General features: G+C 43.9%; 1 protein-coding gene across 2 annotated transcripts; it reads right to left on the bottom strand.

The window, feature by feature from the left end:
• Window positions 1-749: 749 nt before the first annotated feature.
• Window positions 750-12,512, bottom strand: raver1 (ribonucleoprotein, PTB-binding 1). 2 transcript variants are annotated; one of them, XM_062450150.1, is made up of 15 exons: window positions 12,135-12,512; window positions 10,868-10,934; window positions 8,374-8,843; window positions 7,124-7,315; window positions 6,893-7,013; window positions 6,217-6,317; window positions 6,031-6,102; window positions 5,664-5,742; window positions 5,338-5,540; window positions 4,217-4,301; window positions 3,935-4,077; window positions 3,488-3,559; window positions 3,260-3,394; window positions 2,828-2,890; window positions 750-2,716 (listed from the first exon to the last, which is right to left on the bottom strand). In XM_062450150.1, the coding sequence occupies exons 1-15, from the start codon at window positions 12,456-12,458 to the stop codon at window positions 2,570-2,572; spliced, it is 2,274 nt and encodes a 757-aa protein (XP_062306134.1). In that variant the 5' UTR covers window positions 12,459-12,512; the 3' UTR covers window positions 750-2,569. The 2 variants fall into 2 exon arrangements, with proteins under 2 accessions (XP_062306134.1, XP_062306124.1); XM_062450140.1 differs by lacking the exon at window positions 6,031-6,102 and having other exon boundaries at window positions 12,135-12,511.
• Window positions 12,513-14,528: the final 2,016 nt, after the last annotated feature.

Raw genomic sequence — 14,528 nt, 5'->3', positions numbered from 1 at the left:
ATTCGTGATGTCTTTGGTCCGGCGACAGAACCAATATTTTAAAGAAATATTGTATCAATGCCTTCAAGACCCTATTTAAATTCTCAGCATTAACTTTAACTATTGTTGTATAGTTGGTATGGTATTGCTGGCATTTGATACATTTGGATGTCTAGTTTTGCCACTGTTTTCGATCTTGCAGTTGTTCAAAACACAGTTAGCTAGCTAGCTGCATGACACTTTCATACTTCTGGTAATTTAAGAGTAAGAAAAAAAGCATATATTCAATTTGACTTTTATAATTCAATTCTGAAATAAGGCTGTCCATTTAAACCTAGTGCAGTTGTCTGTCCTACAGGAGTGGTATACGTTGTAAAAGGATATCAATTCTATAGTGTAAAACCAAATGTGTAACATGAAGATGTGGTCATACCAGATAAGGGCCTCAAGGACACCTCAGGAGCAAGGAACTGACTTATTTAGATCAATGTTTATAGCTTTAAGTGGACAGGGCCTCAGGTGCGGTTTCAGCCTTGAGGACATTCCGTCTACCAAATGTCTTGATCCAGGATTACGTTACAAGGACAGTTAAGTGTTATTTTACCATTACTATGACCATGTTTATTTTCCCTGACACAATTTTCAAATGTCTGTCTTTAGTTATCGTTTCTAACAGAACTAGAAGGCTGGTCCAAAGTAAATGGCAAAAACAGTGCAGATGTCAGGTGAGTCATGATGGCATAGTGTATATGGAAGAAACATCCAACAGATGAATTTAAATAACATTTACTTGCTCAAAAACAGCACATCACACACAGACAAGTATGGCAATAGATGACTAATGACATGGCAGTTGTGAATATTCCAATAGACAATCTGAATTGAAAGATTATGCAGCAGCAGCAACTCTTGGGCCAGACAGAACATAAGTAAATTTACCATGATGCTGCATTTGGTCATATACAAAATCCCTCAAACATACAAACAAACAAACTATGAGCAGCAGTATCAATCTCAGAAACACCAGACCAAAAGGCAGATATATTTGAGAAACAAGAGATTGAGACTCCGAAGAAATCACTCTTATGTACACAGCAAATAACGGAAAGAAAATGAGTAAATTTAGGCAAAATGAGATTACAGAAAATACTTTTAAGGCTCAAGTGTAATTGCAGTTCCCATAAAATCAGAGGTAATGGGTTTTCACAATCAAAATGTCAACCAGATTATTCTTCACACACACACACACACACACTCACAGACTGAGAACTTCATCACAGACCAATCAGATGCTGCTAGCTTCACAAACACCTCCCACTGATTGGGTGGCTGGAAGGTCATCATTCAGTGGAGGAAAAAGAAAAAAAAAGAAAATATTCATAAAGTTTTAACACAGGCCCTGTCTGTCATCCATACTGTCATGTACTTGGCTAGAAAAGCCAAACTGCTATTTATCATTTTATCTGAGCCCACCCCCCAACCATCATGAACTACTCCCTCTACTGGTATGCAGGAGGGAGTTGTCATGGGAGGTTGACCCTGGCAGTTGTAACAGTAAAATTAAGGTCAAGGTTGCAACCAAGTGAATCGAGGGAATTATTATTATATTTATATATATAGTAGCAGAACAGTGCACCCTTAACTCCTTGCTTTACTAGAGCAAATCAAGTGCAGTGGTGATGAAACCAAAACAATGGAACGATAGTTTCAGCTGGCAAGAACTTCTGCTGACACAAAACCCTCTGCATATAACTTCTGCACAAAACGACAAGTGAGAACAGCTTTGAAAAAAAGACACGACATGAAAGGTGAGAACTGAGCACACGTCACACGCCCTTCCAAGTGCAACACAAACTCAGGTGGTGCAGATTACCAACAAACAAGATGGAGGGGCAGGACTCAGGGACAGAACAAGTGAAAAGTAAAAAGGCTGAAAGTATGAGGCAAGCTTTGGTTTCCAGGGACTGGAGGAAAAAAAAGACAGCAGTACAGCTGCAAAACAGTTCTATACAAAGCCATGGAGAGAGGCCTGAATCCTGTCCAGAGTATACACCCATACCACTGTAGAAGTAGAAAGAAAGAATCACCATCCCATCAAACAAACTAATTAACTATATCCACAAACATGGGAGGATCGATTTAAAAAATATATATATGAAGGAAACCCGTTGACACACCATCACACAACAGGAAAAAAAAAAATGGTTGAAAAAGGTTAAATTGACCAAAGGGAATATTTTGACTCAATTCAAATGAGCTCATATACGATGATTACACAAGATCATGCTAGTATTCAACATGAGGGTTTCCAGAAAATAAAAAGAAATAAAAAATAAAAAGTTAAAATTAGTTTACAAACACACTGAAATCATATGTACAGAAACACATCAAAACTCCCATTGACTGGTGCGCAATTGTCCCAATAGCGATAGGCAGCAGCACCACACAGCGCCCTCCAGGGGTTGCTAGCATGAGCTCACAGCTGAAAGCTGACTTGACCACCAAGCTAACCATACTGATTGGTTTAGCTCAAGGGATTGCCTGGGAAATGATTGGCTACTTGGTACAGGAAGCGGGGGTTTGGCTTGGGTTAGAAGATGCGCTTGCGTTTCAGGTAGGAGTCAGCATAGTGACCCCCCAGGCCTTGGGAGTGCTGGCCCACGTAGGCGCCCTCAGGGCTTGGCTCTGGCGAGGGGATGAGATGGGAAAACAGGCGCTTGTGGCCACCGATTGGAGTCTGCAATTGACAAAGGAAATTCATTCGGTCACAAAAGCTTTGAAAAAAAATAAAAAAAGATTAAGTATGAATGGTGTAAAAAGTCATGCAATTGACTGAGGTTAAAATTACCTTCATCCCATTTTCTAGACCAGGAGGGTAACTGTTGTGGCAAACAGGAGGCATTCCAACCGCCTTCAGAGTCGGGAGGGCGAAAAGATAAAATAAATACAAAATCTTTTTTTATAAAGCATTGAGCGTGAAAACGTGCGGAAAAAGCCCAAAAGAGAACCCAAATGCTGAGGTTGATAAGAGTCTCACAGCATTACCATTAAAAGCAGTGGTTGAAATGCATTTACAGTTTTGAATCATCTTCCTGAATACAGCCTTGTGGCCCTGGCACAGGGCATCTCTAAGCCAATTAATAATCAAAGTAAAAACACCAAGGTGAGAGATATCGAGTTAGTGCAGTAACGGCTTTTGGTGCGGGCAAACGACACGTTCATCAATAGTCCATTAGCACGGGCCGACTTTCTAGAAGAAGAAGAAGATGGTGAGGCCTACCTTGTTGAGATGACTGGAGGGGAGGCCGTCAGGGCCGGGGCCTCCAGGCCCAGAGCTGAAGTAGGAGGACAGGGGCGGGCTGGGGGGGAAGCTGTAGGGGGAGGAGAGCTCACTGAACCCAGCCTGATAGGAACGCTGCAGGGAAATAAGACAGGAAGAGTCAGGTTGTAGGTGTAGGGCAGAAGACCTCTACACTGAAACGAGAACAGGAACACGTGTGCATCTTACCTGCTGTCCAAACCCTGTCAGAGCCCCGGTCTCCAGAACCTCCTGCTGCTCGTACAGGTGTGCCAGAGGGTCCTTGGGAGGAAGGGACAGATGGGCATCACACAGCAGAACCCAAACAGGCCGAGTGGAAAATGTCCCCCCTGATATTTTAAGCCTCTGTGAATATTCATAACTCGACATGATTTGGTGGTTTAAAAAACCGCTCGCAAAAGATACTCGCCACGGCTCAGCACTATCATAACAGACTTGGCAGTGACCAGCTATGGACTCGAGATGGACGTCGGTAGGGGAATCATCCCTAGTGGTCTCGGTGACCTTACTGACACAACAGGGTTCCCCCAGCATCAAAGCACACATCAATGACCCTGCATTCTGTCACAAGTCTCAGAAGGCCAGCGGTGCACAGATGGTCCATTGTGGCCAGGGCACCAGAAGGGAGGTGTTTACCTGGTGCAGCGGATGGTAATCTGGGGTGTAGGACTCCTGGTAACGCAAGCTGTAGTTGGAGTGGATGCTGTGAGTTGCGCGTTGGTTGGACGCGTTGCCTAGCGTCGGTCTCTTCCTGTAGGGATGGGGCCGACAGCTCGCGCCTGCATTAGTCGTAACAGAAGCATGAAAGCATGAAAAGGTCAAGCCTAAATAAACCCTTGGCGGAAAACCGAAGACCGCAGAGAGATTACAGAGCAAGGAGGCACAGCCACGGAGGGTTCCATCTGAAGGCTGACTCACCTGAGGAGGGGAACAGGCTCTGGGCATTGAGAAAGAGGTTCTGGGAGAGATTGACATCTTTAAGTGGATCTCCCAATATAGATAGCTGCAAGGAGAAAAGATTGTTTACTACATGTCCACAGGCCCATACCAGAGGGTAGAGAGTAGGGCTGGGTGGTATGGCCTAAAATGTTAATCACGGTATAAGTCGTAAGCAATGACTAACGTTATATATCACAATATTTTAGTTATTATTAAAATGTCATGACAATGCAATCCACACCCTAGGGGCTAATCTACCGCACTCGGATGGATTTTGATTGGGTAACTCCGGTGTGTCGCATGAGTTGAATTTTCCAACTTTTGCAGTGCTTTGCCACGGAAGAGCGACTAGCGTTCAACAGAAGCCTACGTTTATGGGATTGCAAGAAAACAAATATTTGTAGTGAGTTAGCTATAAACAATTATTACATGGCTGAATACTCGATTCTGTTGGCCTACAATAAACATTTCACAATTCAAACCAACCTGGCATTGGATTTGTTAAACGCATTCTGGTAGACTGTTCATATTCGCACACATGCATGGCTCTCAGGTGGTGAAAAATATTTGCTAGCGTTTCCACATTTGGCTAGCACAATTCGACGACACAACTTAGAGTAGGCTACCGTTTGTTGGTTGATGCCAGATAATTTGAAACCAAACCATTTCCAAACAGAAGAGGCCCCCCTTTTCTTACCAATTCTTCTTTGTCCACTGGCGTTAATATTTTCAGACATCATTAACGCTTGCCAACAAAAGCAGTTTACTCCAATGAATGTTTGCTTCCTTTGGAGTTGAACTAGCTTGTTTGTTGACTTTCATTGGCTGGCACAATGCGTGCAGCGTCCATGTTTAAATGTGGTTTTTTTGTAAAAGATACAAATTTGGACTACCCCACTAGGCTGCATCACTTGACTTGTATGTGACACCAAACAGAAACACTTTACTTAATACATTTATTAATATATCGTGATATGGCAAAATCCATATCATGGCACAGCGTCATACCGGTATTCACGCTCATACCGGTATACCGCCCACCCCTAGTAGAGAGGTGGTGTTAGAAGCAGTGTGGTTCATCTTCCCCCCCCCCATCTCACCGTGGGTGCTGTGAGGCCCTCTGCCCCCAACATGCCCCCCAGGAGGGGCATGGAGAGGCCATGCAGGGTGGGGGAGGGGGTTTGAGAAAAGCTGCATGGTGCTGTGGGGGAGTCCTGCTCCCTGCCCAGCGTTCTTCCCAGAGAAGAGGGCTTGATGGGGCCCAGCGGGTCAGTCTGCAGGTTGAGACCTGGAACTACACCTCCTGGGGGGAGAGGAAAAGAACATAAGATCGCCCTGCCATCAGAGTAACATAAGGCAACCAGGATCATGTGGCTTAGGCAAAGACACTAGTTAGAATAGACAGAGAGTAGAGAGGATGTCCAACCTTGAGCCAAGTCTCCCAGCAGATGGAGTCCCTGCTGGAGAGGCAAAGCAGCCAGAGGGTTGTCCCCCATCAGTCCTGCCTGCAGGGGGGAAAGAAGGGCCAAGGAGAACAGGAGGTCACAGATGGGTCTCATACACACAGCAACCTGGCTCATGAATTTTCTCCCAAGACATTTACTTACCAAAATGTAGGAATAAGAATGAGATTTTCCCTCAAAAAACAAAAACAGGTGACAAGAGGCCACGACATTCGAGTCCCAGAAAACACAAGGAAGAGCACTTACCAACCCAGGGTAACTCACAGAACCACGACAAACCTACACATCTATCACCGCAACACAAATCAAACCCACTCCATGTTCACTCACACAAGGTAGTAGGCGGTTCTCTTTATTGTGCAGCACCTGAGCCCAGAGAAGATGATTCCCTAAAAAGGCTTGCTGATAGGAAAGGATTAGAAAGAAGATGGCGCCAATAAAAAAAATTATAGAAAGGAATAAAAGATTGGAAAGGGAAGGTGGAACACAGACAAGCAGGATGGGAGTGATGGTTACCTGCTGGACTTGGGCCTGGTTCTGGAGAAGGAGTTGGAGGAGAGCTGCAGAAAGGGCAGGGTTGGCCAGGAGGGGCATTGTGGGAGCTGCACCGAGGAGACCTGGAGAACGAGACACCATCAGGCATGCAAACAGGTCAGGGATAAAAAAAAGGTGAGAAGGATACGGCGAACCCCCGACCCTAGGGGGTTTATTTATTAAATGTTAAAGTTAAACGGATCAATCTGGTGCACTTTCAGAGCAAAATTAAGAGGCTAGATCAATGTAGAATCTGTGCTCTTGTTAACAATCTCATGTTCTTAAACATTAAAACGAATGGGATTACCTGTGTTGAACTACTTTATTTTCTATAAGTCAAAACCATCACTTACTGTAAAGCTAACACATCCAATAGACAATTTTTAATATTGTATTCAAATTCTTTCTACGAGATGATGTAAAATGGGTCTGTAAACCTCTCCCTTCTCTGCCTCTGATTGGCTGTGAGGTTTAGGCATTAGGAGTGAAGCACGGGTAAAATGCTGTGTTCATTGGATCATTGGATCTGCACGAATCACATGGGTTACCCATTTTGGTTTCAAAAAGGTGATTGAGGAGTTTGCATGCCTGCACCATTAGCCCTCCTCACAGCACAACACAGTGTCGGAGGAGGGGGGGGGGGGGTTGAGGCTCTCACCTTGTTTCCTACCCTGGGTCATGGGGTTGAGCAGCATCTTGAGGGTGGCAGGGTTACTCAGCCCCGTGAGGATCTGCATGGCTGTGGGCTCTGGGAGAAGCCCTTTCCCTCGGTTCAGAGCCTAGCGGGGGAGAGGGAGGAGTCAGACAGGGATGGATGGAGTGGATCATTGGGGGAGTGGATTATTGGGGGGGGGGGGGGGGGGGCCATCACTGTGGTAAAAGGCTGTACCATAGTCTGGGCAGCAATGAGAGCGGCTAACATGCTCCTCCCAGGGGGTCCAGGGGCACAGAAGGAGACCCTGATGGGGGTGCCGCCCAAGACCCTCGAGTCCGTCGTTCTCTGCACCTCCTCGGCCATGTCCGCCGTGGCAAACTCCAACACCGCGAAACGCTTGAAACTTCCGTCCTGTCCCTGAGCCAACTGAAGAGGAGAAGGCAACGGGTTATCCAAGTGAAGCCGCATCATGCCTTACTAGTGTTCTTTAAAAAAACTGACATCTACCATAAATGATTAGCTATCGATGACTGATCCTTTCCGCAATGGTAAAGAGGCACCATCTTCACCACTTATCCTTAAAATCACTAGATGCCTTCAAGCCGTTCCCAAAATGCATCTAGTCAGAAAAACCCATAATATGGTGAAGGACATCTGATGTAGGCCCTCTTGTACTTGCTCTGGCAGCTTAAATGATGTGAATACTTCATGACTTTTCAAACCAGAGGATCATCGCTCAACAGGCTAACACGTTGACCTTCTGACCTGCCGATTAGCAAACAAGTGCTGAAATGCCTAAAACTTCCCTGGAGCCATTCCAGTGGATGGCATGCCCTCGCACTACGGCGTCCTAAAGTAGCTGAGTGGAGGGGTCACGGCGAGAGGGCGCTACTTTTCTCTCATTCCAGAAAGGCCTGCCGGGGCCAAAGGCATACTGAATGACACCACCTGGGAGAGTCAGGTGGTTATCGCTATAGAAACGACTAATTCTCATTGCTATAGAAACTGAGTGGCCACAGGGAGAGCAGGGCAAAGGTGAGGACCACAAAGATCTAAAAACAAAAGCTACATAGAATTTCTTTTAGAATGTTATGCCTCTAATGCGCTAAAGAACTTAGAATGTAGCCCTCATAGACGAGCCACTTGAGTCTTACACCAACACAATTCAAACTGAACAGGCTCCATCACCAACACACGTTTCAGAAGGACACTCAATGATGGAAACATCCTCCTGCTGACATAACTAGCAGCAGTTAAGTACTTAACTTTTAATGAGCTACAAAAATAAGTGTGCCAAAAGCAATTACACTGTCAAGTATGTACCAGGCATATTGTGTTTGCTACTCAAAAGCAGAGACAGGGTACAACAACATGTAGTATTCATGAGCCCCTGACACCAATATTTGCAGCGCTTTCACCCAGCACAAGAAAACGTCTGACTAAGAGTGACGATGTGTGTGTGTGCGCACGCTCATTCATTTGACCTGGCAGAACATGGGCGCGTGCGTGTCGGCCAGGGCGTTGCGGAGGTCCTGCGCCGTCAGCAGGCTTGGAGGCAGGCGGTCCACACACAAGCACCTGGAGTGCAGCAGGGGGTAGGTGAGCGAGCCCACCTCGGTCCAGTGGACGTACAACATACGAGAGCCCAGCTGCTTCCCCAGTAGCTCCGACTTGGCCTTGGCAGCCGAGTCCTTCTTCATGTACTCCACAAAGCCGTAGCCCTTGGAGTGGCCAGTAGAGGCACTGTGGACCAGGAAGCAGCGCTCCAGGTTGCCAAACGGTCGGACCAGCTCCTCAAACTGCTGCTGACTGAAGGCGTGAGGCAGGTTGGCGATGCACAGCAGAGCATCTGTGGGCTGCAGCTGCACAGAAATCTCCCGGTCCCGCAGAAAGTGTTGGTGGAACTCTTTGATGGCACACTGCGCCTGCTCCCCATTGAGCAGTGTGACGAAGGCTGAGGGAACAGAGAGAAGAGAACATACCCTAAGATGTTGCCAAGGAGTGAGGGGGAGGTTACATTAGCCACATGCAGAGCGAGTGAGGGTGACAAGCTCAAAGGCGGTGAGTAAAGCCTGCTTGCCTAGATCTCACAGAAACCATGCCTCCGTTCTGACACCAGTCAGTTTTATGGTGGTGTTGATGAAAGGCAAGGTTGGTGATTTAAAAGTGATATTGTAATCAATCCGGCAAGTGGCTTCCAGTACTTCAATGGTTGTCTAGGATAACATTATTTACATTGAAAGTGAAGCTATTCAACTTCACATCAGCCTGGTATGAAAATCGACCACCAGTGCAATAATGTCTATAATGAAATACAATAGAAACTAGAGGGTACAATTTCTGTGGAAATTGTAGGGTGTGCTTGCTTGCGTCGGTTGCACAGGGGTCCGTTTTTGGATGACATTTTTACAACTGATATTTCTGGATATTTTATATAAAAATGCATACTTATTATTCATAAAGATTACATAGATTTAAAAGATTTTTTTTGCTGCTCATTTACAACTGAAAATCCGAGTGAAGTGTAGAATGAAATATTTGTCTTCTCATTTCCCCTGCAAGAGGCAGCCTCATCGTTGAATCAAAACGAATAAATTTGGCAGACCGGTGTAAAAATTTACCTAATCTCTATGACTTAAACGTCCTTTTAAGTTTGTCCCTTCTCGTGATATTTTAAGGCATTTAGCCTACTCATATTGCATTCATTCATGAATAAAGAACCCCCTTTGAAGATTATTCTACGACGTTACCGGCAGTAGAAGATGGAATCGCGATTCAAACAGTACCATCTGCTAACTGAAAATATGCCCCCAAAAACGTAAATAAGCTTGACATTTATTTAGTGGAAAATCGCTTTCATAAAAAGCTCACTGGTAGCGATCATTGTCAGTAACAACGCCAAGTGCGATATTATAGCCCTGTGTGGAGAAGCTGCCCCGGTAAATTGTACAGTACACTACTGCTGTGTTCGTCTTGGTAGCGATTGCGTTGGTTGAATTTGATTTAACGTTCCGTTGTACGGTTTAGGCTGAAATTAATTATTTTCATGAACAGATTGACAAAGTTTAGGCTGTGGCAATGAAGTTAAGGTTAGTAGTTAGACTTTTGATTTAAGTAAGGGGAGTGCCTAACATGTTCTGTTGCCGTTTGACTTCCTACAGCTGTGTAGATGTTTTTGTAGTGTCTCGCGTAGGCTACAGCGTTGCAGTGAGCAACACTGGTTTGAAACCACAGGTAATGATAATTTCACCCACAAATCGTTTACTTGTAATGTCATAATAAATCCTACAACGAAAATGTATTTGTGAGGAATGTTTATTTTAACGATTGAAAACAGATGCATCATAGACCACTGTAGTATGTGTTGCCCGGCCAACAGAGGCTAATGTCATGATGCTAATACTTCAGTGACATAGTCGACTACGGTTTCCGAAAGTAGATGTATTTCCTTAATAAAATCAGCTTATATTGTACATTACACGTCACAATTGTGTGTCATATCACAAAGTAAAATTTGTAAATAATTATCACCCTGGCCTCTTTGCTTGTGGCGTTTCTGCAGCTCCCTTGCAGTAAAGCAGTTAGCTTAGCTATCTCCCAGAAGTTAAGGAGCTGCTAAACTAATGTTCTGCTAGAGGTAGTCACGCGAGTTTTCGTGACGTAAGTAGCGTCATTGACTGTGGCTAGCAAGTTAGCCACCATTAGCTTCACTTTTCGCCACAAAAACGTAATTTCCACTTAAACCATGCAACGGAACTTAAATCCCAATAGAAGCAACTCAATCGCTACCAAGACGAAACGTTTGACACCTAGGTTGTCTATGTAGGCCAAATATTGACTGAGTTTTAGGGGGGCAAAAAGAAATAATAATATATATGTGAGAGAACAAAGGTTGTGCCCTTGCCGAAGGCAAAGCACACCCAATCATAATCTTTAAATACCTACTTAAGTTTCAAAATGTTAAATGGTCAGACTTGCCTGTTCCCTTGTATTTGTCCACGAAGCAGTATTTGAGATCATAATTGCTCAACATTTCATGCACCTCCTGTAATAGACAAGTGTGGCAATTACAGTACATCCAAGTATACAATTTACATGCTGTTTAGAAAGACAACTGAAAAGACAATTTTGTGGTGTCCATCAAGTTTCCCATCAAAATACATAAACTACTTTTGACAAAAGATACATTGTGATGTGCAAATCTTTACTTAAGCTCTAACAATACAAAAAAAGTTACTTCATAATTTACAGTATATATAAATAATGACATTAACAAAACATGACTTGTTAACGTTAACTGATAACAGGTCACTGCCTTTTGCATTTCAAGAAACAATAAAAGTCATAGCTACAGCGCCTGTGGGGAAAAAACTAGCTTATTGTTGTAGGAGATATAGTAACAAGCTGCCACAATGCTTTCCCTGTTCCACAAACGAACTGCAATGCTGTCTAGCATTTTCTGAAACGTTTTGTCTTTACGCCTTCAACCTTTTGTCATTGCAACTCCCGTTCCCATCTCGAACTCCCAATATACACCCATCCAAACAATGCCATGCGCACAGGCCACCATTCCCCACGAGTCAGGCATGTTCCGAAATTTGTGTCTATGATGACCTAGCTACAGTTTATATTAACGTCATTCAAACTTGGAAGGTTTCTACTTAGGTTCAACAATCCCCTAATCAACTTGTCAACTAAACTCTGATAATGTAACAAAATCAGCCCTTCATTCACAAATGCAAACCACAATTGAAGGTTGTATAACCAACAGATATTTATGTTTACGTTCAAATGTTATGTTAACGTATATTCACTTTCAGCACATTAAACAGCCATAAGTACGGATAAGTGGTTGCTAGTCATACACATTTCACCACGCGTGATTACCGAGGAACCATCATTCACACACGGCACAGGCCGTGGACCAGTTGACCACTCCAATCCTTGCCTGCTACTAGCCATCTAGTACTACTAGCTTCTATTCTTGGGCAACTTTGCCGTGACTTGTCAACTTTGTGGACACGTACGCAGGCTAACTAAGCAGCATTCTGCCTGGTCCGTAATAATAATGCTGGCCTAAAAAAGGGATGTGCACTTGTTACACACGATATGGTAGTGCAGGTTTGTCCTGGGTCAAACATGTCATGGCCTGGACCAGCTAGCATCATCCTACTGTGTACTGTCCTGACATTGGACACGAGTAATTCAGTCTATAAAAATGAGGAGCATCTTAAATCAAACTTACCTGATTACTGACGTCGGATGGCAGGTTTTTTATGATTATTTTTCTACGATTATAAAATTCTCTACGTGTTCTCTCCAAACGACTCTCAATCTCTTCAGGGCTAAGTGCTGTCAACTCTTCGTCGACCCTTCGTGGACACTCATACCCCGTGGCTGAATCATCGTCATTCGCCTCGAGTTCAGAATCCCCGCAGTCATCAAACCCCAAGTTTTCGTGCTCAACGGCGGGGTCGAAGCTTTCGTGAAGTGGACGGGTTGTAAAATTGAGCTCTGCTGGGGTTTCTTTTCTGGCAGCTGCGCTAACGGACACTGCGGCCGCCATCATTCAGCTTGGAAGTTTACTCACTCTAACAACACCGTACCGGATAGATTTGAGCAGTTTAAACAATACACACATGGGCGAGACTCGGCTTCTCATTGGACGAGAGAAAGATGCTTTTTTTCTGCAACGCAACGTAACTGGAGTATGCTGGTTTTGTATCTAAGTTCTGGCTAATCATGTCGTGGGCGGAATTTGCACTGGATAGTCCCCAATTGTGACTTTCGTGGTGTGACATCGAGATACAACATGGGATCAACGCAAACGAGTAATTGCATACACATGCAGATAACAAAGTTGGACAAAGCTGAATGGCATAATATAGCTAGCCCTACGTAGGTGGACTCCGGCTTATAAATCGTGAGAAAGCAGGCAGAGGCGGGTAAATGGACGGGCTTGCTGGATAGCCTGTCTGCCATCAGTACATTTCCAGTCATTTCATGGTTCAAAACATGACTGCAATGCATATTATTTGTTCCTCACAGTTAATGTCTTATGATGCGCCTAATATTACATTTCAGAGATAGAAAACGTCGACAAATAAATAATTCGTGATTTCCAGAAAATCACGGATACAAATGTGTGTGTTAACCAAAATATATTCAGGTTACATTTAAATAATTAATAAAGTGCAGTCTCTCAGCTTCAATTTGAGGGTATTCACATCCAAATTGATGGAAGGGTTCAGGAATTACAACTCTATAATATGTAGTCCCCTTTTTTTCAAGGGACCAAAAGTTAATTGGACAATTGACAAAAAAGCTGTTTCATGGACAGGTGTGGGTTAGTCTTTGTTATTTCTTAATCAATTAAGCAAGTAAAAGGTCAGGAGTTAATTCCAGGTGTGGCATTTGCATTGGGAATCTGTTGCTGTGAACCAACATGTGGTCAAAGGAGCTTTCAATGCAAGTGTATTAGCCATCATAGGCTCGCTCAGTCCGCATAGTTGACAAGTCACGTCAAGAAAATCCAACACAGATAGCAGGAACATCAGTGGCCAAATTAACAGTTTGGTACATTCTGAGAAAATGCACTGGTGAGCTTGGCAACACAAAAGGCCTGGACGTCCAAGGAAGACAACAGTGATAGATGATTGCAGGATCCTGTCCATTATGAAGAGAAAACCTTTCACAACATCCAGCCAAGTGAAGAACACTCCAGGAGGTAGGCATATCATTATCCAAGTCCACCATAAAGAGAAGACCACGAGCAAATAGAGGGTTTACCACAAGTCGCAAACCATTCATAAGTCTCAAGAATACGGGCCAGATTAGACTTTGCCAAAAAAAAGCCAGATGAAACTAAGATCTCCCTGTACCAGAAGGATGGGAAGAAAAAAGTATGGAGAAGACTTAGAACAGCTCATGATCTGAAGCATACCACATCATCTATAAAACACGGTGGAGGCAGTGTGATGGCATGGCTTCCAATGGTACTGGGACATTAGTGTTTATTGATAACACAGAATCAGCTGGATGGAAAGTGTATATAGAGAAATTGTCTGCACAGATTCTATCAAATTCAGCACAGTTAATTGGGTGGACAAAATGGACACAGATGGACCCAAAACATACTGCGAAAGCAGTATTAAACATACTGCAAAATGAGTTTTAAGGCAACAAAGTGGAATATTCTGCAATGGTCAATCACCTGATCTCAATCCGATCGAGCATGCATTTCATTTGCTGAAGACAACTTAAGGGCAGGAAGTCCCACAAACAAACAACTGAAGACAGCTGCAGTAAAGGCCTGGCAAAGCATCACAAATGGGTAAACCCAACGTTTGGTGATGTCCATGTGTTCCAGACTTCAAGTAGTCATTGCCTGCCAAGGATTCTCGACCAAAGTATTAAACATTTTATTTATGATTGTTAATTTGTCTAATTACTTTAAGCCTGTAAGGGTGGGTGTCAACCTGCCTCCACCTCTCATATGCTAAAGTCTGGAGTTTCTGGACGGACTCTCCTTGATGGTTCTCACACCCCATTGTGTAACTTTATTAGCATTGCTATTCATATGGTTCAAATGGTTGCAATTCCTAAAAGTTTTTTACAATATTTTTGTTGAACCCCTTGA

The sequence above is a fragment of the Osmerus eperlanus genome, chromosome 2 (assembly GCF_963692335.1).
Source record: "Osmerus eperlanus chromosome 2, fOsmEpe2.1, whole genome shotgun sequence".
Classification (NCBI taxonomy): domain Eukaryota; kingdom Metazoa; phylum Chordata; class Actinopteri; order Osmeriformes; family Osmeridae; genus Osmerus; species Osmerus eperlanus.
This window is presented reverse-complemented; position numbering and strand designations above follow the sequence as displayed.

What these genes read in the sequence shown, in the direction of transcription:
- raver1 (XM_062450150.1), bottom strand. Translation starts at nt 12,458, where the DNA reads ATGATGGCGGCCGCAGTGTCCGTTAGCGCAGCTGCCAGAAAAGAAACC. An exon ending in GAGCCTGTTCCCCTCCTCAG is followed by an intron (nt 4,078 to 4,216) that starts GTGAGTCAGCCT and finishes CGACTAATGCAG; the next exon opens with GCGCGAGCTGTCGGCCCCAT. An exon ending in ATTACCATCCGCTGCACCAG is followed by an intron (nt 3,560 to 3,934) that starts GTAAACACCTCC and finishes CTTCCTCCCAAG; the next exon opens with GACCCTCTGGCACACCTGTA.